Here is a 23,156-nt window from a genome sequence, read left to right as displayed (position 1 = left end):
GCGGCGAATTTCCCCATTATCCCCTATTATCACCGCGCTTGGTACATAAGTGCCTACAGTGTCGTGGCGTCGTTTGCTTTTGTAAAAGATTGTGATTATAAGAATATATACAGTACAGGGAGAGATAATTTTGTTAGAATTCCAAAATGAATGAAGAATCAAGTAAGGTAAATATTCAAAATTTTTGTATCAGGATAATTACAAAAGTAGTTACTATTGATTTATATGAATGTTTTATGTATATAAATAACTGATAGTAACAACAGCAATTTTTCGCTCTGCAGCAAACCGCGATTTCTTGATGTTTGATGATATAATCTAGACATTGCACCTTAACTAAAGAAATGCAAAAAGGGCATATACAAAACAGAGTGTAATGTTTATAATATAATTTTGAAAATAAACTTACGGAAATAAGATTTAAAGGGACATGGCATTAGTCTTCAACAAAAACACACATAGAAAAGGAAGCAGAATTAAGGTATTATTTGTACATTGTTGAGCATAACATAAGTTTCTCTATATTTCAGGATTTGGTTGGATTGAATAAGATAGCTCAACACAACTCTTATAAATGTTACAAATTGTTAAACTGAAAAAATTAAAATAACAGTTATAATTATAAATATAATAAATAAGTTAATAGTTTCACAAGTTACACAAATATTACAAATATTACAAATATTTTCATTATTAATAAATGAAAATACAGATATTTCTAATGCTAAAAATTTAAACATTTTAATAAGATGTGTTAACAATGAATATGTTGAATCACATTTTTTTTATTTAATTGGAATTAAAGATATTACAGCAGAAAATTTATACAAATTTGTAGTATATAGTTCAAAAAAGTTTAAGTAATGTACAAAAAATATGGTTGATATATGTGCAAATAATACAATGGTATGTTGAGAAGGCAAAATTTAATAATTTATTGTAAAATAGAAAATAATAAGAAAGGAAGCTGCAGTGAACGCATGTAAATGCGTATCAAGATATATGCTTTCCACATAGCCCAAAGATACAAGTCCTATTTTAAGACCTGTAAAAGTTGGTAAGTATACAGGGAAAAAAAATGATGCAGTCATCTGGAACAAAATGGCTAGCATTATCAGAATGCATTAAGCGAATCTTAAAGCAATGTATTATTTTCTCTTTTGCTGAAATCAACATTAAAGAAGCTGATAATGTAGCAAGTATATACTCCTAATACAACTTTAACAAAACCATATTTAGAATTTTTAAATTATATCTTAAATATATTTTTGCAATTTAATAAACTATTTCAAACTTTCCAAGGCTACCATTTAAATACTAACAACCGACTGAGTTAGTACGAATTCGTCGCCAACATCGGCCCAGTTTCGACTATCACCCAAGAACCTACTAAGTATCTATTTGTGAAGTTTTATAATTTAAAAATTAGAATCTGAGGAAATTTGTTTTTTTTTGGATTTCTTTTGTTTCGAAGTAATACAATTCTAATAGATAATCGTTCGATAAGTATTCACAATTGAAAAGTCAGTAACTAAAGTGTTAATATTGTCTTATACTGAAAGCAAACAAGTTTTTTAAACTTTTAGGCTCTCATTTTATGAATGAATAATATGTAAGAGATAGTAATTTTCATACAAGAAATATTACTGACGAAAATATTTAAAAAATTTGGAGTATTTGAAAAACATCCTTTCATAACAAAGATAAATGGTATTAGAAGTAATTATTAATGATATGGTAACCCTGTTTTTACATTACACTAGTATCTAGTTCAGGGTTGTTAAACTGCATCCCCTGAAGCCAGTGATTCCTATTAGCGGTTCCCCTACTACAAGAGTGTCTAAATCATTGCCTGCAGGCACTCTAGTGACACTCTCCTCACTAGACGTTACCCCCTCCATACCTACTTTTGTCTGTTGAACACTAGATAGAACTGTTCATATACACAGTTTCGGTACAGACGAGGTATAGGATAGACATTGCAGGTTTATGAGACTCGGTTTCACAGGCTCTGAATTACCAACTGTGTAAAAGATCAGAGGTTTTGCTCTACCCTCTACGCCTACAGAACTGTTAATAGTAAAACTACACAATCAAAATGATTGAACCAAGTAGCAAATATGGTAAAAATTCGCACGTTACGGTGCAGCTTTCGAAGGGAGCTGTAGAAAGTATGTGTATGTACAGGCGTCTCGGAGAAGTGGAGTATTTTCGACTTACTCAAGTTTATTGTGGATTGCGAAATTCCGTGAATAGGACGGTGCAATTTTTCAGAAGCGGAAGACCTGCAACTGATTAGTGAAACCATTTTAAGTACATATTTATATAGAGTACTATTTTATACAAAATAGTTTTCGAGATAAAAATAGGTTTAATTTTTAAAAAATGTATGGGAACCGAATCAAAAATACTGAATTTTCTCGAAAAGTCTGAGTAATACAAACACGAATGTGTCAAACAAAAGTTACAGTGTGTGAAATACTTTCTCACAGTTTAGTGAATTGTAACGTTGTATCATTTGTGCGCAACAATTTAGTTACACACTGTAGATATAATGATTCTGCTGAAGTCTGTGCAAATAAATACAAACAAATAAATGAAAACGGTGTTCTTTCTTTTTGAAAATGTATTATACATAATTTATTTGTATAATATAATCGGCGAAGTTCTTATTATTTTTTGGACAATTACTTTTTAGATCTGAAAAATCTGAGCCATTGTTCTGTAGAAATTTTGAAAATTATTTTCCATGAAATTTTTAATCACTAATCTGTAAAGTGCATACTTCGTAACGTGACTACACCATCTTAACAGTTCTCCTCTCCTTCAATCTCGAAAAGTTAGCGACTGCCCGTTTATTTGAATTATACACCACCGGAATAGTGAACATACTAAAAAGTAAATACAAAATTCTTTATATAATAAATAACAACAAATGTAAAGTAGTGGTTTAAACAGTAATTAATAAACTGCGAATTTTTATGCGTTTATAGGAAATTTGAAAGTTCAAAGTTACACAGAACGTGCACAATACGTAAGAACATAAGGGTATGAAACATTCAGATCTGGGTGCTGTTTTACAATGTTTGCTAGGAAAAATAATTTTCTATTGCAATTATATTTTTCTAATCACATTGTAAAAAGTTTTATTTTTTGTAAAGATCTGCAGTCTAATAATAAATAAATAAATTTATAGAAAGATTATTTGAATAAAATACACTTCATCATTTTCATGAAATATTTAATTCTTATAATACATTTAATTTCATTTATATTAGGTTGTGTAATACGAAATGTCAGATTTGGCGAGAAAAAGGAAACCTTATTTAACGTTTTAAAAGACGTTTATTCGATTAAAATATGCTCAGTTCGATTCGATATACAATACTTCTAAAAATACGATCTAAAATCTAATAAGAAATCTAATGAATATATTGCTTTTTTGATAAATTCTAAATGTTTAGAATGAATCAATTCTGAAGATATCGTTATAAACTATTGTTTTGGGGTTTACCACGTGGCTCATTTTGTAAAGAAACATCTTTGAAACGAAATTTTGCAAAACAATGCTGCACTCTTATTTCATTCACAGTATTATTCTCAAATGCTTTATTTATATTTTCAGCGGTTTTTGCAGCATTATCTCCATGCTTGAATTCATATATGAAAATTACACGAATATTAGTGGTATTAATGTTTTCAAAGAACAATGTAGGAAATAGTTAGTGTGCACAATTTGGAAAAACTTTTTGGCAAAAAGTTACTCTAATAATCGACAATGAAACTGTTCAATAGTTTATATGAATAACAACAACAGGAGTACATACAAACATTTATGACAGAGGTTCCGCTATTCACAGAAAATTTCCGAGGGAGCTGCGTTTTTTTCCCTTCTCCTTTGTTTCCCGTCTTTTTTTATTACTCTTCCTAACTTTTGTTTTCTTTCTAACTGTTGTATTCCGTTTAACCGTTGTATCTTGTGTCTCGTGTTTTGTGAATATATAGTTGTAAATTGTAGTAGTTTTTGAGTAAGAGAAATTCGACATTTCATATTACACGATCTAAAATATCTTCATAAAATTTATAACATGAAATTCATTCATTGGGGTGAGATAAATTACACATGACTTTTGCACATTATCAGAAACGTGACTTTTTTAGATAGGTACCTTTTAAATAGTTATAAATACCTTTTACAAGTAAAATCACAGTTTACAGTGACATTTTTTAAATCGCAACACTAAAAGAACGCGCGTTCAATAAATCGCAACTTGAAATCCAAAAATAGTCAGAATAAACCGCGGTCTTTCAGTATTGTGACAATATAGAATCAAAACCGATTATTTTTTATTCGTAACGCTATCATAATATCGAAAAGTATAATATTAAACTATAATTGAATATTCCAACAATCATAAAGTCAAATGCACTTTAATCTTCGTGATACGAAATTCTTAAAGCAACTTCAAAGAGCAATTAAGATTGATTTGAATCCAAATCGCAACACTAAGTAAAACCATGGTCATTTTTTCGCAACGCTAATTAAAAATCGTGAAAACAAACAACTATAACTACGAACTAATATAATTAAAGTGAGTAAATACTTACATGCTATCTTGAGCGACATTTTGTCAGGGCCTCTTCGGCATATAGCCTCTTCCTGTCTTCGGCAATCTACCATTTCTGTTAAATAAAGCTGCTCTATGTCGAATCATCAACGAATTAAAAAGGATCGCCGATCTTTCGAAAGGGCAATAGGACGATATCGTGTATTGTGTAGAAAGAAAAACTTGAAAAGTCGCAAGGTCAAAGGCGATAAACAAACGACATGCTCCGATTTCTTATCTCAATTCTCATTTATATAAACGCAACTGTAAATTTGCTTAATGTGCAGTAAGAAAACCCAAAATATCTGCAAGTTAATAACAACCGCAACCCAGATTACCGATCTTTTGAATCCATTGTGAAAGTATTTCATTTCATACGCATTATTCATTGAAACTGATATTCTACTATCATTTATTTCACCTGATCTAATAATGAAAGATAAACATATTCTGATTTGCTGATTATCCTGTTCGATCGAACAAAAGAAAAATGCGTATTTACTTAATTCGTGATAGATTAATTTTTATCTATTTAAATTCAGCAAAAAGTACAAGCAATGAATGAATCAATTTCAAGCTCTAACGGACTAAGATTTTCCAATTTTCTTCTAAAAATAACACGAATTATTTACAAAAATGATTCTAATTTTTTACGGTTAAGAGTATATTTTAATGTGAAAATGTATTGTGAGAATATGTTCTTCAAAGTAATAAGTAACGAAAATTGAAATACAAACAAAGAATTGGCACTTGAGCAATATTTGAATCAGAATTAATCTAATATGAATAAATGAAAAATATTTAAAAACCCTCAGATAACACCTTCATCGAAATAAGCACTTTTAAAATGGAAGAAAAAGTATTTCAAGGCTGTTACTTTGACTCGTGTGTGTCTGCTTGTCGCGAATTGATTTATTTAATAATAAATCAAAGTATTGCAAATTCTATAATCAATTTCCATCGTGACGTACAAGAAAACCCTATCCTTTTAAAGAAATAGATAAAAAGAAAATGTTACTACCCTCGGGTATGTAAAACATATCCGAGATCATTGTACTCACAAAATCAAACACTACTAAAATGGTATTCGGCGTCACCTACCAATCATCGATGTCATTGCGAACCATTTGCCCTATGGCATGATCGATAACCGGAGTAAAAAAGAAGCGTGCGGCTCACCGATCGTTGTTACATTCCAGTCGTAGCTTCGAAGAAACGGGAAGTATTTTTTGCTACGAATGACCACTGGTCAGCATCGTACAGCATCGTTCAGCATTAATTAACGTTGGTAAATATTGTCCAACACTGTTCAATATTGTCCAACAATGTTCAATACTGTGCAACACTGTTCAATAAATCCAACAAACCTACCGTAAATAAACTTCTAGCGGTTCCGCAGCCGGATAACTTAAACGTTTCGCCAAACACATCGTTGAAACAAGTGATGGAATTTTGGTAGACGACCCATATTCGTTTTCGATTAACTTCAATAACTTCATTCTTTTTTCATTTGTACGTTATTATTTTTTTAATTCTAAAATATTAAAAGTCACATAATATAGATACTATATAAAATACGCTGCAGAAGGCAAAGGAATTAATCACGGTTTTGCCTGAAATGCGTCTAAAAGTTAGTTTTTCATTCTTTTTAACTATGGCGCAGCAGGCCAGAAAATCTGAAAAAAATTGAGAATGTCTGTCTTACTAATATATTCACTACCGTAAAAATAAAAAAGTTGTTGCTCGAAAGTTTGATTGCGAAATCTACATTCTTATATTTTTGGGGGTGTTTTTCGTTTTTCATGAATTTTTTCATAGTTTTTACGTACCATTAAGTAGAGAAAATAGAACAAAAAATGATCATTCGAAATTACCCTATAACTACCTTTCTGGTTGAGATAGAGGGCTAAAAATTAGTGTACGATGTTTTATATGGATAAGCTATCGGAGGAAACTCTGGAAAAAAATCGGTCTAAGAGTACTTTTGACCCTCTTGTCCTGCTATACTCTTTCGGAACCTTTATAATTGTTCACTGCCATTCCCCATTTTTCGTTCCTTATCGGCGATATTCGGCGATTTTTGATTCTATTCGCCAGCGATCCCCATTATTATTATTTTTGGATATTTAACTATTGGAAGAATGTAATGAGTTTTACAGGGCTGTACAGCTGAAAAATAGGCTGTTGACTTAAACTTATTGAGGATTTTTCGGAAATCTTCTGGTACCTGCGCGTCTGTAATAAAAGTCGCGACCGCAGAGCTTATCCAATTCCTTGAATTGACCGGCAATAGGTCGCGGTGAATGCGAAATTATTGGAATTTATATTCTATTATCATTTCCTTTTTTCTTCTTGAAATTTTAATGTAACATGAACTGAATTTAATATTCACCAAAATTTATATTCTATTACCTTTTATTTAACTCGAACAAGTAATGGAAGATACAAATATGCAGATCCGAGTATTTTCGTATTTGATCGAGCAAGGAAAAGCGTGTACATATTTCGCGATGGTTTATTCGGCTTTTATTTATTTTATTCATTTTAATTCTAATTTGGTAAACATTGCATCATTATTGTTTTTTGGATCAATATTTTCAGAAGGGCAGTAAACAGAATGAAAAGAGATCAATTTTATAACACCTATTTATATTATGTATCCACAATAATTCACTATGTTTATTTTGTTTTCTTTTCATTCGTGTTTTCATTTCGTTTACATTAACGGGCATCGTTTGAACATGCACGTAGGACACATATACAGTGGGTCACAAAATTATTCGCTCAGTCGATAGTGTGGTAAAGATAAATGAAGTAACCATACAACGAAGAACTTTTTCAGATTTCTTTTAATGGATATACATTATTTACAGTTCAGTGTAACAAAATGGTATAAAAAAGTATAAAGTTTTGATTTATAATTGCAAAGAAAACGAATTGTAACAAATGTCTACACTTTTTCACGTCACAAAATTATTCGCCCATGTTGCGAACCAACTAAAACAAATGCTATCAATGTGGCTTTGGTGGGCATTTGTTTATGCTTTTCGCTAAAAGTAGTCAGTATAACGTAGACAAGTGACTAAAAAGCATTGATCTTGATTTGTAACTTCTTGTCTCAACAATTCAATATTATGGGTAGAAAAAGTAAAGAAACAAATCTGGAAGTTAGAAAAATCATTATTTTTCATTGGAAAAATGGAAAATCCATTAGGGACATTGCGGAAATTGTTTGCAAAAGTTATTCTACAGTGCGATACGTTATAAAACGATATAAAGAAGAAGGACGAGTAGAAAATAAAACAGGCCGTGGTAGGAAAAAATTATTAAATTCCGCTGAAGAGCGATTTATAGTGAGAAAAGTTAAAGAAGATCCAAAAATAAGTGCTCCCCAAATCAATTCACTCCTTCAAGGCTTTTCTGAAAAAGAAGTTTCCCATGAAACAGTTAGAAGAACACTGCGAAAGAATGGGTACAACGGCCGCGCAGCAAGGAAAAAGCCTTATATAAGTGAAATGAACAGAAAGAAAAGAATAGAATTCGCGAAAAACTATATTTCGAAGCCTCCTGAATTTTGGCAAAATGTCATCTTTTGCGACGAAAGCAAATTCAATATTTGGGGTTCCGATGGCCCGCAAAAAGTTTGGCGAAAACCAAACACGGAGTTGGATCCGAAAAACTTATGCAGTACTGTTAAGCACAGAGGCGGCAATATAATGGTTTGGGGATGCATTAGTTATCATGGAGTGGGTAATTTGGAAATTATTACAAACATAATAGACAAAATAATGTATTTAAATATTTTAAAAGAAAATTTAAAGGAAAGTGCTCAAAAGATGGGGATCTTAGACATTTTCCACTTTTATCAAGATAACGACCCCAAGCACAAATCAAGAGTAGTGCAAGAATGGTTGCTATACAATTGTCCGAAAGTAATGAAAACTCCACCTCAATCGCCGGATTTAAATCCTGTCGAGATGGTGTGGAATATACTAGACACTAAAATATGTAAACATTCAATTAAAAATAAAACTGAACTACAAAACAGATTACAAGAGGAATGGCAAAACATTGATGTTAATTATTTACAGAAAATAGTGAGATCAATGCCAAAAAGGCTAGCAGAAGTTATAAAACAGAAGGGGTATCCCACTAAATATTAATTTTATTAAGATAATAATTAAAACAGTAATTATTATGAAATGAGCGAATAATTTTGTGGCGTGAAAAAGTGTAGATATTTGTCACAATTCGTTTTTTTTGCAATTATAAATCAAAACTTTATACTTTTTTATACCATTTTGTTACACTGAACTGTAAATAATGTATATCCATTAAAAGAAATCTGAAAAAGTTCTTCGTTGTATAGTTAATTCATTTATCTTTACCGCACTATCGACTGAGCAAATAATTTTGTGATCCACTGTAACTTGTATTTAAGCATAGGTGGCATAGAAATTTTTATTATACATATACACATCTTCTCATGTTTAATATATTACTTACATGGCCAGAAAAGAATTTTCTACGGAAAAATGTAGTAGATAGATAAAACGAACCAAACAAACGAAGATTGCCTCGTATTTACCGATTCTGATTTTTTAATGATATTTTGAGTTTAGTTACAATCTAGTATTTGAATTTTGACGAGTTTAAGAGGCATGCTGATTAAAGAAGCAAATTGCTCAAACGCTTTCGTTACCAGCTTCGATATGAGAGTTAGAGGTTAGAGAATCTCGATAATAACATAATCTTTAGAGCCGGTAACACTAAAACTTGACTTCTCAAGCACACTCTTTTCATATTGCAGTTTTATATACCGTCAGTAAAAAAAGTCTCTGTACATAATAGAAAAATTTATTAAATGTTGTGTACTTTTTAAATAGAAGCTTAGGAATAAATAAATTTGACGTATTTATATCAGAAAACATAACGTTTACTTTCTGTGAAGAAAAGAAACAAACGTTTACTTCTCAAATATGTAAAGTAAGTCAAGAAACCAAGAGAAATACACTCCACGACAAAATGATAGGACACCCCTAGATTTTTGGCGTTTCACAAATCCAGCAGAATATACAAACATTTTATACGTACTAATGCCAGAGTTGTCCTTTGTCCAATAACATATGATAAGGCCAGTAGTTGTTTACACTCTTTTCTCCGTACTAGAGCTATTTATATGAAAAACGTGTGTGACAAAAAGATAGGACACCAGTTTTCAAAGTATGATAACGACAAATTTACGATAGTTAATAGACAAACATTGAAGTAGTAAGATCTGTGTGTGATTAGTTTATCTATTGTAGTGTTTGTTTAGAGTCAATTGGAATTTTAAGTCTAGTGTTAATCGTAAAATGGGTCATGGGAAACAGTTGAATGAAATAGAAAAGAGAACCATTTTAATCTTAAAGAAAAAACAGTCGAGTCTGGCCAAAATTGCAAAAATTATTAATCAAAGTAGAAATGTGATCATGAATTTCCTTAAAAAGGTGACAATTATGGAAAATTAAAGAGTACAGGAAGATCAAGTGTTTGTTAAAGTAAGTCATATGCGACATGCAAGTGGAGGAGGCATTACGTTATGGATAGGAATTGGATACCATGGTAATAACAAGATAAGGTTTATCGATCAAAAAATGAATAGTGCTACTTATATAAAACTTATACATGAAGAAATTGAAATGTTTTCTCTCCGCATTGCTGGTGAAAAAGTCATTTTTCAACAGGACAACAATGGAGCTGTTTATACAGCAGGAATCATTAAAGACTATTTTTAAAGTCTTCGGATCTAAATGTAATAGAAAATGTTTGTGGAGAATTACAGCGGAATGTATATAGGTACAGGAGACGATTTAATTCAATATATGAGTTCAAAATAGTGATAGAGCAAGAATGAAGAATAATGTCCAAAAAATTTACAAAATCTTTGTATAATTCTTTACCTAAACGTATGTTAGAAGTCATTGAAAAGAAGGGAAAGTGAACACATTATTAGTTACAGATTAACATAAAACTTCTGTAATGTATTAAAGTTTTCATATAAATCACCAAATCTGTCCTATCATTTTTGTTGTACATGTTTTTCATATAAACCGGTAAAGTTGAAAGGAAAGAGTGTAAACAGCAACTGACTTTTTCATAAGTTACTCAAGAAAGGATATTCTTTGCGTTAGTGGATATAACATTTCTGTATATTACATTAGACTTATAAAACACCAAAAATCTGGGGGTGACCTATCATTTTTTTGTGGAGTCTATGAACAAAAAAGTTTCCGTATAGGAGAAAATTTGTTCATTCATTCCGATTGCTTCTGAGAATTCTACAGAATGAACGAAATTTAGCGAATAAGCCTAAAACAGTATCTCCGAAAGCAAGAATAAGTTAATTTTCTGCATGCTAATGAGTAGAAAAGTTCATATCGTGCATATTTTGTTAAAAATGGAAATTCCTATTCCAATTTGAAAATTAAGAAACTAAATTAAGTTAATTAACTTAATTAGCTAAATTAAGAAGAGAAAGGAACTCGTTAAGGAAAATTGCACAAATTGTTAATAAAACACATTCCACTGTACAATACATTTGTTATGGATATAATGAAACTGGATTGAACGAAAATCGACAATGAAAAGGAAGACAACAAAAATTAGAATCCCATCATAAGTGTGTGATCTTAAAAACAATTACATCTGATCCGGGAACAAGTGCTCCAAAATTGGCATGAGCATTAAATACGGATTATAATGTAACCGTAGTACCTGAAATGGTATTGGCATTATATACAGTGAGTCACAGCCAAAATCGTACATCACATATACGAATACGTTTCGTCTCGTGAAAAAATTCAAGAAGGATATGGGGGAAAAAATATCATGAATCTATATTGTAAATGTATCTATATTTATTATGTAGTAGTATCAAAAGGAACAAAGTTGTCTAAATATAAAAAAAAAAACAAAGTTACTATAATTCAGCCTGGAAAACGTCTCACAGCTAAAATCGTACATTTGTAGAAAAGTGACCAACAATTTGTTTAAATTAAAAATTAATATTTTGTTGGGTGCCCACGACTACATTCTACCGCACGCAATCTATTTGGCATAGATTTTACCAATTTTTCAGTAAAACTGGGTTCAATTTTTCTCCATTCCTCCATTAATACCCTTTTTAAATCATTTTTATTTTTAATAGTATGTTTCCGGATTCTAATCTCTAATTCATTCCAGACGTGCTCTATCACGTTCAAATCAGGTGATTGTGGAGGTGCGTTTAGTACTTTAGGGCAATTATACAGTACCCACATTTTGGCTACATGCGATGTGTGTTTGGGATCATTGTCGCTATAAAACTTAAACGAATTCAAAATCCCTAATTTTTCGGCACTGTCCCTCAAATTGTTTTTCAAAATATTTATGTAATCATATTTATTCATGTTACCTTTGATAAATGCTAAGTTACCCACTCCGGCAGCGGACATGCAGCCCCAGACCATTACTGATTGCCCTCCATGTTTCACGGTACTGTTTAAATGTTGTATTTTAAACTCCTCATTTGGTCGACGCCACACCGTAATTTTTCCATCTGAATGAAATATGTTAAATTTACTTTCGTCCGTAAATATAGTTTCTTTCCAAAAATCAAAATCTTTGTATATATATTCTCTTGCGAAATCTAGTCTCTTTCTTCTATTCTTCTCGTTTATAAGAGGCTTATTCCGAGCTGTACGACCGTGAAAATTATGTTTTCTGAGTATTCTTCTTATTGTTTCTGGATTTACACTTTTCCCTAAATATGTTTCTACTTCATTAGTAAGTTTAGGTGCACTGATCTTCGGATTCTCTTTAATTTTTCGTACTATCCATCTTTCGTCGTACGCGTTGAACTTTTTCTTTGGAGCTTTTCTTGACGCATTACTTATTCTATTTTCGTTTTGGTATCGTTTTACAATATACTGAACAGTACTGGCACTTCTACCAATAATCTTCGCAATTTCACGATAGCTTTTTCCACTTTGAAAATTTCTTATAACTATTTGTCGCCCTTCTATCGTTGTCTGCTTCATTATTACTATCTTTCTCTTTTTTTTTCAACTACGAACCTTACGACGCTAAACGACAACTGCAAATACGCCAAACAATGTAATCTTTCATTTGTTCCATAATTTTCATTTGTTTTCAGGGATTCCCCTTGGGGAATATTACAAAATATATATACTGTACGATTTTAGCTGTGAGACGTTTTCCAGACTGAATCATAGTAACTTTGTTTTTTTTTATATTTAGACAACTTTGTTCCTTTTGATACTACTATATAATAAATATAGATACATTTACAATATAGATTCATGATATTTTTTCCCCCATATCTTTCCTGAACTTTTTCACGAGATGAAACGTATTCATATATGTGATGTACGATTTTGGCTGTGACTCACTGTATATATATACCTGTTCCGGCGCGGTTTATTTGGCTACGACACAACCGTCGATGCGAGTAGGTTTATGCCATGGACAATCATGTTCGCTCATTTCCAACAAAATATAACTAAATTTTGGAAGTGTCTTATTGATAGCTGCATTTACCATCTGGTGTTTATAACTGACCAGCAATTAACCTACCATAAACCGACGAAACGACAGCTCAACAATTTGAACCCCGAGCGCGCAGCCACCGGTACCCTTGCAGGTCAGAAGAGAAGAAGTACCTCCAACTTTCACCACAAGTGAGGTGGGCGTAGGCAAAAAACTGTTATCGGCAACATCCCGATCGTTCGGTTTTCCGATTTGATACCAAGGACACCGCCCTATACCACTATTTTTATATATAGAGAGCTACAGACTTGCGATAGCAGACAGACAGACATTTAGTCAACATAAGTCAGTTACGAATCACGCTCTACTCACTGGACAAAAACACACATCGAATTTGTACACACGTACACACTCCTTTCACTCATTACCAACTAACAAAATACAGTCCACTTTCAACCGAGAAAAGAAAGAGACTTTTTTTCATCCCAACCATTTCATACAAGATTCATTCGGCGTCCATTACCGTTGCTTGGACAAGCTCGGACCTAGCACGAACAATACCATTAGAAAAGCGATTAGAAATTGTTAAGAACTCATATAGTAATAAAGGTCGAAACTTTTGTGATGGCATGATATTTAATGACAAGTACAAATTTACTATTTTTAATTGCAACGGAAAGAGGAAAGTTTGGAGAAAACTAAATACAGAGTTGGATCCTAAACATCTGTACCCAACATTTAAACATGGTGGCAGTAGTGTCATGGCGGGGGGGGGGGGGGGGTATGAGTGCCGCGGGTGTTGAACATTTAAAATTTTTTGATGATATAATAGGTTAATACGTTTATCTCAACATGAACAAAAAATTTAGCCCGTAGTGTGATAAAATTAAACTTGGGGAGATCGTTCCCCCTCAGTCACCTGACGTGAATCCTATTGAGCATTTATAGACTGAAATAGACAGAAAATTGAAAGGACACGATATTAGGAACGAAGAAGATTTCAAATCTAAAATTATACTTGAGTGGAATAATATTCAGCCTAATTTTACTACAAAGTTAGTATGTTCATGCAAAGAAAGTTGCGAGAAATTATTAGACTGAAAGGAGGATCGACTAATTGTTAATTACAAAATTATAGTTGGTAAATTTCTGAATATGGAGACTTTTTTGATCATGCTTTTGTTATGTTTGTCTTTCAGGTTAATTTTATTTATTGAATGTATATGTTTCTTCTTGTCGTCAATAATAAATGTTATACTTTTCTATATAAATATCTAGAAATTATTTATTTCTAACTTCTTCTTTAAAAAATATGCAATGTTTATCACTAAAACTACCGATCATTTAGACTGACTTTTATACATTTTTTTATAAAAACCATAAACGTGCGTTTATTGAGATTTCAATTGAATTGCATTTCAGTTTTGCTATTACTGAATTAGTTCCACTAAGAATTTTTTGTAGAAGTATCTGTACCTTTTCAGTAATTGTAAAAGAGTAAATCAGAAATAAGTCTTTCTGACCCATCTGGTAGTTCTAGTGTTAATACATTTTTGTGAAGAGATTTTTGTGACTGAGTGTAGTTCAGTAGTTGATCGTTCGATTCAAGTAGAGTCCGTTAATGCATACGGGCATTTTTGAGGATGTCAGTATTTCAAAACAGTCGACAGAAAAATAGACTATACGCACAGTTTGTACTTATTTTAAGTACGTCTTCAATATTTTTGATTCTAATTCCCCATCATTTATAGCGCAGCATTATGCGAAACGAGCCCAAGTCAATATGATAGGGTGTGACACGAAAATGGTCAGTAGGGTCCTGGGACCCCCAAGACCGTGTAACAAAATTTTACATTGTTTGTTATGTGTATCTTATACCTCGTGTGTAGCATTAGGTTATGTCGTGAATTAGATAAAAGAGGATCTGATTTCGAAAAATATCAGTCAATATTGATTTTAATGATGGAACGTGGATCTTGATAAAATTCATATTTCAGATAAGACACTTAAGGAAATCTTCCTATTTTCTTATCACATATTAAATTTTTTGACGTAAGTTACCTACTAGTAAGTATTTAAGTAAATATATGCTTCACCGCAATCTTTCGGTTGTCACAATTCCTTAACTAACACAGTGTAAGACAGAATGCTCAATATAATAAATTATCAAAGTCATATGTCAATGTAGGATTAGACGTCAGTAGTGCAACACGTTGCTAATATTTTATAGAGTTTTATAAACTATATATTATAGAACTTAATAATAGTTACAATTTACAACATCTGTTACCTTTATAATTCTTTCAATTTATTTACATCTTAAGAATCACAACTAATGTAAGTAATAGTTTTGAGAAAAATCATATACATACCTAAGAAAATCTAGAAAATATAATCTACTTTCTAAATCACTTTATATTTTTATTAGTTAATCGCATTATGTAGATTATCTTTTCTTCAATATAGGTTTTGAACAAATAAATTAATTTTTTCGGTATATTTAAACCTATGAGGTAATTTATATCAAGTTTTATGTCACATGTACATAAGTTTATTAATGTTTTTTATATGCATATGTTGTTTAACTATTAAAAGACAAGTATTTATTTCTGCCTGAAGATTAGATTATTGTTTTATGCAATAAGAATTAATTGTATAAATGTAATATATATTTAAAATAATCTTGTTTTAATTATTTAAAGACAAATTATATATTTAATATTAATTAAGTAATGCAGTTGGTATTGCAAATAATATTTTTAATAGAATGTCAATGGAAGAGGGTTTTGCAACAAAAGCTATACATGCTGGACAAGATCCATTACAATGGAGTCACTCTGCAGTGGTAGCTCCTATTGTTACGTCTACAACTTACCAACAAGACAGACCTGGAGAATATAGAGTAAGTCTTTTAATGAAAAAATTAATTATTGTGAACAATATACTATAATTTATTAAATGATATAGCAGGATAAGTTTCCTTCGACAGTTTATCCATAAAAAACATTGTATACCAATTTTTAGCCCTCTATCTCAACCAGAAGATAGTTATAGGGTAAATACATATGGATGTATGCTTGTGTTCTTTCACGGAAATGTTCATGGATACCGAATTCAGTGTAGTAGTAGCAAAAGTTTTTCGCGATTATCTCACAAACTAAAGCTTCCCGTAAGTAACATGTATAGGAAAAGGTTGCTTGAAACTAAGTCCCGAACAATATATTTAAAAATCATCAAAATCGGTCAGGTCATAGTATATTAGCAGGTTGATCAAAAATTTAAATGTAAGCTTCTATTATTTGTTATTATTAATATTATTACATGTTGTTCTAGGGTTTTGTATATGGTAGAAGTGGCAATCCCTCAAGGAATGTTTTAGAAAAATGTTTAGTAGCTTTAGAAAATGGGAAACATGGATTTGTATTTGCATCTGGTTTAGGTGCTATAGTAGTAATAAATTCATTATTAAAAGCTGGAGATCATATCATATCTGGGGATGACATCTATGGTGGAACAAACCGTCTTTTTAGAAAGTATTTGTCTCCACATGGCATTGACCTAACATTTGTAGATGCAGGTGACGTAAATAATATTATAACTGCTGTTAAACCAAATACAAAGGTATAAATAAATTTATTATGTTAATAAAAAAATATTTCATTAAAATTGTTTTTAATGATATGTATGTTTGTACTTTCATTTAGATGCTTTGGTTGGAGACGCCTACAAATCCTTTACTTCAGATAATTGATATCAAGGCTGTAAGCGAAACACTCAAAATCAAATTTCCTGAAATTATTATAGTGGTAGATAATACTTTCTTAACTTGTTACTATCAGGTCGGTAATGCTTTTCATTCAATGCTGTGATTTAATAAAGTGTATTGTATTACGTGCATTTTTATTATAGAGGCCATTAGAATTAGGTGCAGATATTGTAATGTATTCTTTAACGAAATATATGGGTGGGCATTCAGATGTTGTTTCTGGTGCAGCAGTAACAAGGAACGATGCTATTGCAGAAAAACTTCGATTTTTTCAAAAATGTATATTTATATTATTTCTGTAACTTACATGTTCAACTATTTCTTTTTATTTTAAACTGATATTTATAATTACATTATTTTAGCTTTGGGTATTGTGCCGTCACCTTTCGACTGTTATTTAATTAATCGTAGTCTAAAAACATTAGAACTCAGAATGCAACAACACATGAAAAATGGATTAGCAGTTGCAAAATTTTTAGAATCACATCCTTATGTGAAGAAAGTAATTCACCCATGTATGTGTTTGTATAAAGTATACTACTTCTAAAGAATATTATCATATTACTTTTAATATATTACAAGTTTTTTCAAGTGGCATGACGCTGTTAGAGTTTATTATGCAATTAAATTTGGCTATGCTATATTATTTAATAACAACAGTTAAATTAATTAAATTTCAGATCTTCCGTCACATCCACAGCACGAACTTGCCCTTAGACAATCATCTGGTCATAGTGGAATGATATCATTTTACCTTAAAGGTGACTCTAGGAAATTTTTAACAGCATTGAAAGTGTTCGCATTAGCTGATTCGCTTGGTGGACCTGAATCTCTTGCTGAGTTACCGTAAGTAAATAACTATATACATATCTGTTATACAAGGTATCACACCTAACACTGCCACCCTTAATTACCTTCTTGTCGAAATAAAAAAAATGGGGGAAAAGTTATTGTATTTCAGGGTGAAAATTCGACTGAGAAAATAAAGATCATCTCGAGGTCACTTCTAATATTTTTTAAGATTATACTCATGGTAATGTTATTGTAAATAGAACTATCTATTTTTTCCTTATCATTAAGAAAGTGAAATTGAAGCGCATCTAACAATGCGTTATGGCACAGAAATAATCGTACACTGAAAATGTCGCAAATCGTGCCATTCAAACAAATATTCCTTTCATTAAAATCTCAAAACATGTGGAATTAAAACTTTTACTCTTATGTATCTTAATTTCCCTCTTGAAATACAAAAACTTTCTCCCAATACATTTCTTACATTCTGACAAATAAGAGAATAATTAAAGTTGGCGGAGTTATACAGCACATTCTGTATATCTGATTGGAAAGAACGTTTCATTTACACATTGTCTTCATAGATCTGCTATGACACATGCATCACTTCCTGAAGAAACAAGAACAGAATTGGGTATCACTGATCAATTAATTCGTTTATCTGTTGGCCTTGAAACAGAACGTGATATTTTGGCTGACCTTGATCAAGCACTCAAAGTTTGTCAGGAAACTGAAGAAAAATAATGAAACTTGCATTGATATATAAACTCTATACAAATTCAAATAATAAATTATTGATTTCTATAGTATCAGCGGAATTGAATTTTAATAAAATTTATTGTTATGTATTTATGTATTTCGCGCATATGGTTCCACCGAACAGCCACTTAAAACGCGAACGTACGTTTCATCGAGGAGTAGGTAAAGGATGAGATATAATAATGTAATGCATTATAAATATTCAGATCCCAAAAATTGCTTAATAGTTAAATTCCGTGTGATACATTTGAGAACTAGAATACACACATAAACCTGCATCACATGATTGATAACAATAACTTTTTGGTTATGTACAAAAATATCAGCGGGTGACTATATTCACCAGTAGGACACAGTGAGTGCGCGACAGTGGGTGACTAGTCACCGCTAATAGCAAAAGGGTTAAGATATTCGTGACTGGCAGATTTTTCAGTTTAGTAATACTCATTGTCGGTGAAAATTAAGAAAATCTTAAGCTAATTGTCGCGAATTTCTACCGTTAAAACAAGGACAAAAGCGGTTTACAGGCACAGAGAGCATCTGTTGACCAAACGAATCTGCTAAGGGCACCATACACGCTGAAACATGCTGCGATGCAAACGGCAACTTCTATAGTTTCACAATGCAAGTTGAGGCGTGTGTAGGACGGACACAGTAGCAGTAACTGGCATCGATGTCAGACTCCTGCATTAGTTGGCAAAGGAAAGACGGTTTAGAATAGAAGAAGACGAACAGTTTCCAAAAAATAGTCATCACTGTTGCTGTCGTAAAACAATTTCGACCACATGCCGTTCGCTTAGAACTGAAGTGGAGCCAATGCATGAATCAGGAGTTCTGGCATGGTTGGGAGCAAAAACTCCAGCGAAACATGAGTAAAGGAGACCTACTGTACGGTACTCATGCTGACCAAGTCGGCCTGTGGCTTAAAAGTGAAGAGGTGTAAGGGGAGACGTCCACTCACAGCGCTCGGTCCGATACTAATGGCGAAATTAGTTTTGTCTTTATTAATGGCCGAGCCGCGAGCTGAGGTGAAGCGTGTGGTCGAGTCCTCTTGCCCTTCTTCACTTCTGAGTCACAGGTCGGCTTGGCTGACGTGAGTAACGTATTGTATGTATACAATAAAATGTTTTTCATCACAGCATAATGACATGATACTTGGAACGTGCGCCTCTATTTTACCTGCACAAGTTTTTTTTATTATAACTTCTGTATATGTGCAATCTATCATTTAATAATATTTAACACTTATTTTGGGGATTGAAAGGTATTAGCGTGAATACACCCGCTGGTGCATTACTATGGCAAATTTAGTTTATATCACTAAATCTGTATGGTAGCTGTAGGAAGTGATGTCTCCTGAGTCTTCCACGTTCGTCTGAGATGTCTAATAGTTTTGTGGCCTGGTTGTTGGGGTGATTTTTCAGTCTTTGTTGATATGATCTGCTTTGTTTTGCAATTTCCTCTTTGACGGTGGGTATCCTGGTTTCCTTGTATATTTGTTTGTTTGGGATATACCATTTCATGTTCAAAATGGACCTCAGTTTTTTGTTTTACCATCTCTCTATTGTGTTTATGTTTGAGGTTGATGCTGTTCCCCACAACTGGCAGGCGTATGACCATATCAGTTTGAGGATAGTTTTGTATAGTAAAAGTTTACTGTAGGGTGTTAGTTGTGATTTTGTTCCAATTAGCCACCAAAGTTTCCTATATCATTTGTTCTGTTGTCCTACTTTTTTACAGATGTGCGTTTTCCATAAAAGTTTTCTGTCTAAGTGTAGCCCGAGATATTTAATTGTCTCTTCCTGTGGTAATGGTTCGTTGTTTAGTTTTACAGGTGGACATGTTTTTTTCTGGTTGTGAAGGTGACCTGTATGAATTTAGTAGTGTTAATTTTGATCCTCATATTTTCATCCATTGTTCTATTTTAATGAGGTGTTGTTGTAGTTTGTTTGAGGTTTCTTGTAGATATAGGTCAGAGGCTAGGATGACCGTACCATCGGCTAAAGTAGCAATGAAAGTGTTGTTCATCATCAGAAAGTTTGATGTGTAAATAGTATATACCAGTGGTCCTAGGGCACTACCTTGTGGGACTCCTAATAAAATCTGCTTAGGGGTAGATAAAGCCCTGATAGTATCTCCTGTCTTTTAGATCTCTCCTGATTTTGTTAGCCAGTCTATGTACTTGCTCTATGGTGGCGTGTTATTGTTGAAATCCAAATTCGTGTTTTGGAATTAGTTTGTTTATTGCAGATTTTAGTCTGTAAATTAGCAGTTTTTCAAATAGTTTGGAGACAATAGGTAGTAAACTTATTGGTCTATAAGAAGTAACTTCTTCTGGAGGTTTCTCAGACTTGTGGATTAATTTGATTTGTGTAGATCACCGTTACTAGCATAACCTTGATTGTTGTTTGATTACACTTGCATAGGATAAGCCTTTCCTTAAGTATTGTTGGGTTTTAGCATGTGTTTCATATGGTTGTTGAGTGTTGTGATTTATATTTCCTTTTCCAAGCAGTAGTATATGCCACGCAGCCTTTGTAGTTTGCAGGATACTTTTCTCCACAATTAGTGCATCTAATGTTTTTATCTCTGTTATTCCTTCCACATCCAGTTGGGGGATGATATTTGGTACATTTAACGCATCTAGGAGTTCTAGTGCAGTATTTTTGTATATGCCCGTGTCTTTTACATCTTTTACATTGTGTTTAGATTTTATTTAGGGGTTTATTGCAGTCGGTTTATGACAGGTAAATTGCTGTAGTAAATTGTAAACCGTTCGAAATTGTAAACCTGAACGCGCAAACAGGTATAGGACGATGTAGTTTTATTTTGTTGCAGTACCTTTTAAAACAGCACCAAAATCAGGATTTTAGGAATTCCCGAATACGTCACGCCACGACTGAAGATGACCGTTACGTTGGAGGCGTGTGTTTCATCTAACGACCGCCTCCTTGCCGATCACAAAAAAACAGAATCCACCAATTAGGAGTCATCACTTTGCCAAGCACAGCTTTAAAGGGAGCTGTCTTGGGCCGCAATTACAGATATTCAAAGTCGTACGGACGAACGACAGAGATTTCTCCGGGTGACTCTTGTAATATTGACGAGAGGACTCTTGTATATTACGTGGTCACCTGCATTCTGGACTTTCGATACGTCAAATCAACATCTACATCATTGTTATCCTTGTATCCTTGCTGTTAAGTTTGTTATACTTACAATTATATTGATTCTTTGCACAGTGCACGACGGATTATTTATCAAGTTTATTCTTCGAGTCGGATCTTAAGAAACTAAACACAGCGTACTTTCGATTCATTGTAACGAGTCGCACAGTGCGCCATCACATTGTACTAGTTCTTTTCTTATTCTAAGAGGTTCTATTGTAATTTTGGTATTTTGAAGCGTATCTAATACATACGTAGTGCGGTCCATAAGTTCGTGACCTAAGATATTTCCGTCGCAAATTTTACCGAATGATTATTACGTCAAAGAACTTCTATGTTTTATTAATATGCATACGTAGTTTAGTTGCGATGCGAACATCAGTTTCCGAGCAACAGACGAAAAAGCAAGTGCAAGTTGGCGAGGAGAAGAAAAAAATGGAAAAACTTGAACATCGTGCGGTAATTAAATTTTTAACTATAGAAGGATTAACGCCAAACCAGATCAAGGAAAGGATGGATAATGTTTATAGCGACTCTGCATCGTCGTACAGTCTGATCAAAAATTGGTCGAAGTTATTTCGTTGGGGAAGAGAGTCAATCGAAGATGACCCACGCAGTAGTCGACCGGTTAACGAGGCCATACCAGAAAACGTGAAGTTAGTGGAGGAAATTGTTCTGAGTAATCGTCGATTAAAGACGAAGGAAATTGCAAAAAGGGCAACGCTTTCCAAGACAACTGTTCTTCGTATCCTTCATGACCATCTAGGAATGTCAAAAATTAGTGCACGGTGAGTGTCACGAATTTTAAGTGCTGTCCAAAAGCAGCAGAGGGTGAGGTGCTGTAGAGAATTTTTGCAGCTGTGTGAAGTGGATAAGCAAGGTGTTATCAAGTCAATAGTAACTGGTGATGAAACAATGGTGTTGTATTATGATCCAACATCAAAAAGGGATTCGATAGAATGGCATAAGAAGGGAGAACCAGCACCCAAGAAAGCGAAAGTCACACAAAGTAAAAAAAAGATTATGGCCACAATTTTCTGGGATTGCGAGAGTATTCTTTTTATAGATTTCAAGCAGCCAAACACCGCTGTGAATGCCGAATATTACTCTAACCTTTTGCACCAATTGCGTAAAGTCATTGTTCAAAAACGCAGGGGAAAAATTAGCCGCGTTGCTGCTCTAACAAAAAATCTACCGTTCGCAAATTACGCTTTACTGAAATAAACCATCCACCGTACAGTCCAGATTCAGCTCCTAGCGATTATTTTTTATTTTCAAAATTAAAAGCGGATCTCAGGGGAAGGAAATTTGGCACCGATGAAAAGGTGAAGGAAACCGTCAACGAACATTTTAGAAACAAAACTTCAGACTACTTTTACAGCGGTATAGATGCAATTATCTAAAGGTGTAAAAAATGTATTGAAATAAAGGGTGACTATATTGAGAAATAAGATAAGTGTTTTTCTTTACCAATCTTTTCTTCTATGTTAAGTCACGAACTTATGGACCGCACTACGTATTAGATCTACAAAGAAG

General features: G+C 32.7%; 2 protein-coding genes across 16 annotated transcripts; both read left to right on the top strand.

The window, feature by feature from the left end:
- The first annotated feature begins 1 nt into the window (after nt 1).
- On the top strand, nt 2-21,432 carry LOC143174161 (putative cystathionine gamma-lyase 2). Of its 15 annotated transcripts, XM_076367785.1 has the most exons (10): nt 2-167; nt 285-481; nt 15,134-15,188; nt 15,903-16,038; nt 16,470-16,757; nt 16,841-16,975; nt 17,046-17,181; nt 17,265-17,417; nt 17,583-17,748; nt 18,279-18,573. In XM_076367785.1, exons 4-10 carry the CDS (start codon nt 15,904-15,906, stop codon nt 18,436-18,438), a joined length of 1,173 nt encoding a protein of 390 aa, XP_076223900.1. In that variant the 5' UTR covers nt 2-167; nt 285-481; nt 15,134-15,188; nt 15,903; the 3' UTR covers nt 18,439-18,573. The 15 variants fall into 15 exon arrangements, 13 of the variants coding, with proteins under 13 accessions (XP_076223900.1, XP_031827566.1, XP_076223899.1 ...); XM_031971706.2 differs by lacking the exon at nt 15,134-15,188; XM_076367784.1 differs by lacking the exons at nt 2-167; nt 285-481 and adding an exon at nt 9,062-9,332.
- Nucleotides 21,396-22,622, top strand: LOC116424809 (protein GVQW3-like). Its single transcript, XM_076367793.1, has 3 exons — nt 21,396-21,641; nt 21,980-22,408; nt 22,479-22,622. Exons 2-3 carry the CDS (start codon nt 21,990-21,992, stop codon nt 22,516-22,518), a joined length of 459 nt encoding a protein of 152 aa, XP_076223908.1. The 5' UTR covers nt 21,396-21,641; nt 21,980-21,989; the 3' UTR covers nt 22,519-22,622.
- Nucleotides 22,623-23,156: the final 534 nt, after the last annotated feature.

This window comes from Nomia melanderi, chromosome 5 (genome assembly GCF_051020985.1).
Source record: "Nomia melanderi isolate GNS246 chromosome 5, iyNomMela1, whole genome shotgun sequence".
Taxonomy (NCBI): domain Eukaryota; kingdom Metazoa; phylum Arthropoda; class Insecta; order Hymenoptera; family Halictidae; genus Nomia; species Nomia melanderi.
This window is presented reverse-complemented; position numbering and strand designations above follow the sequence as displayed.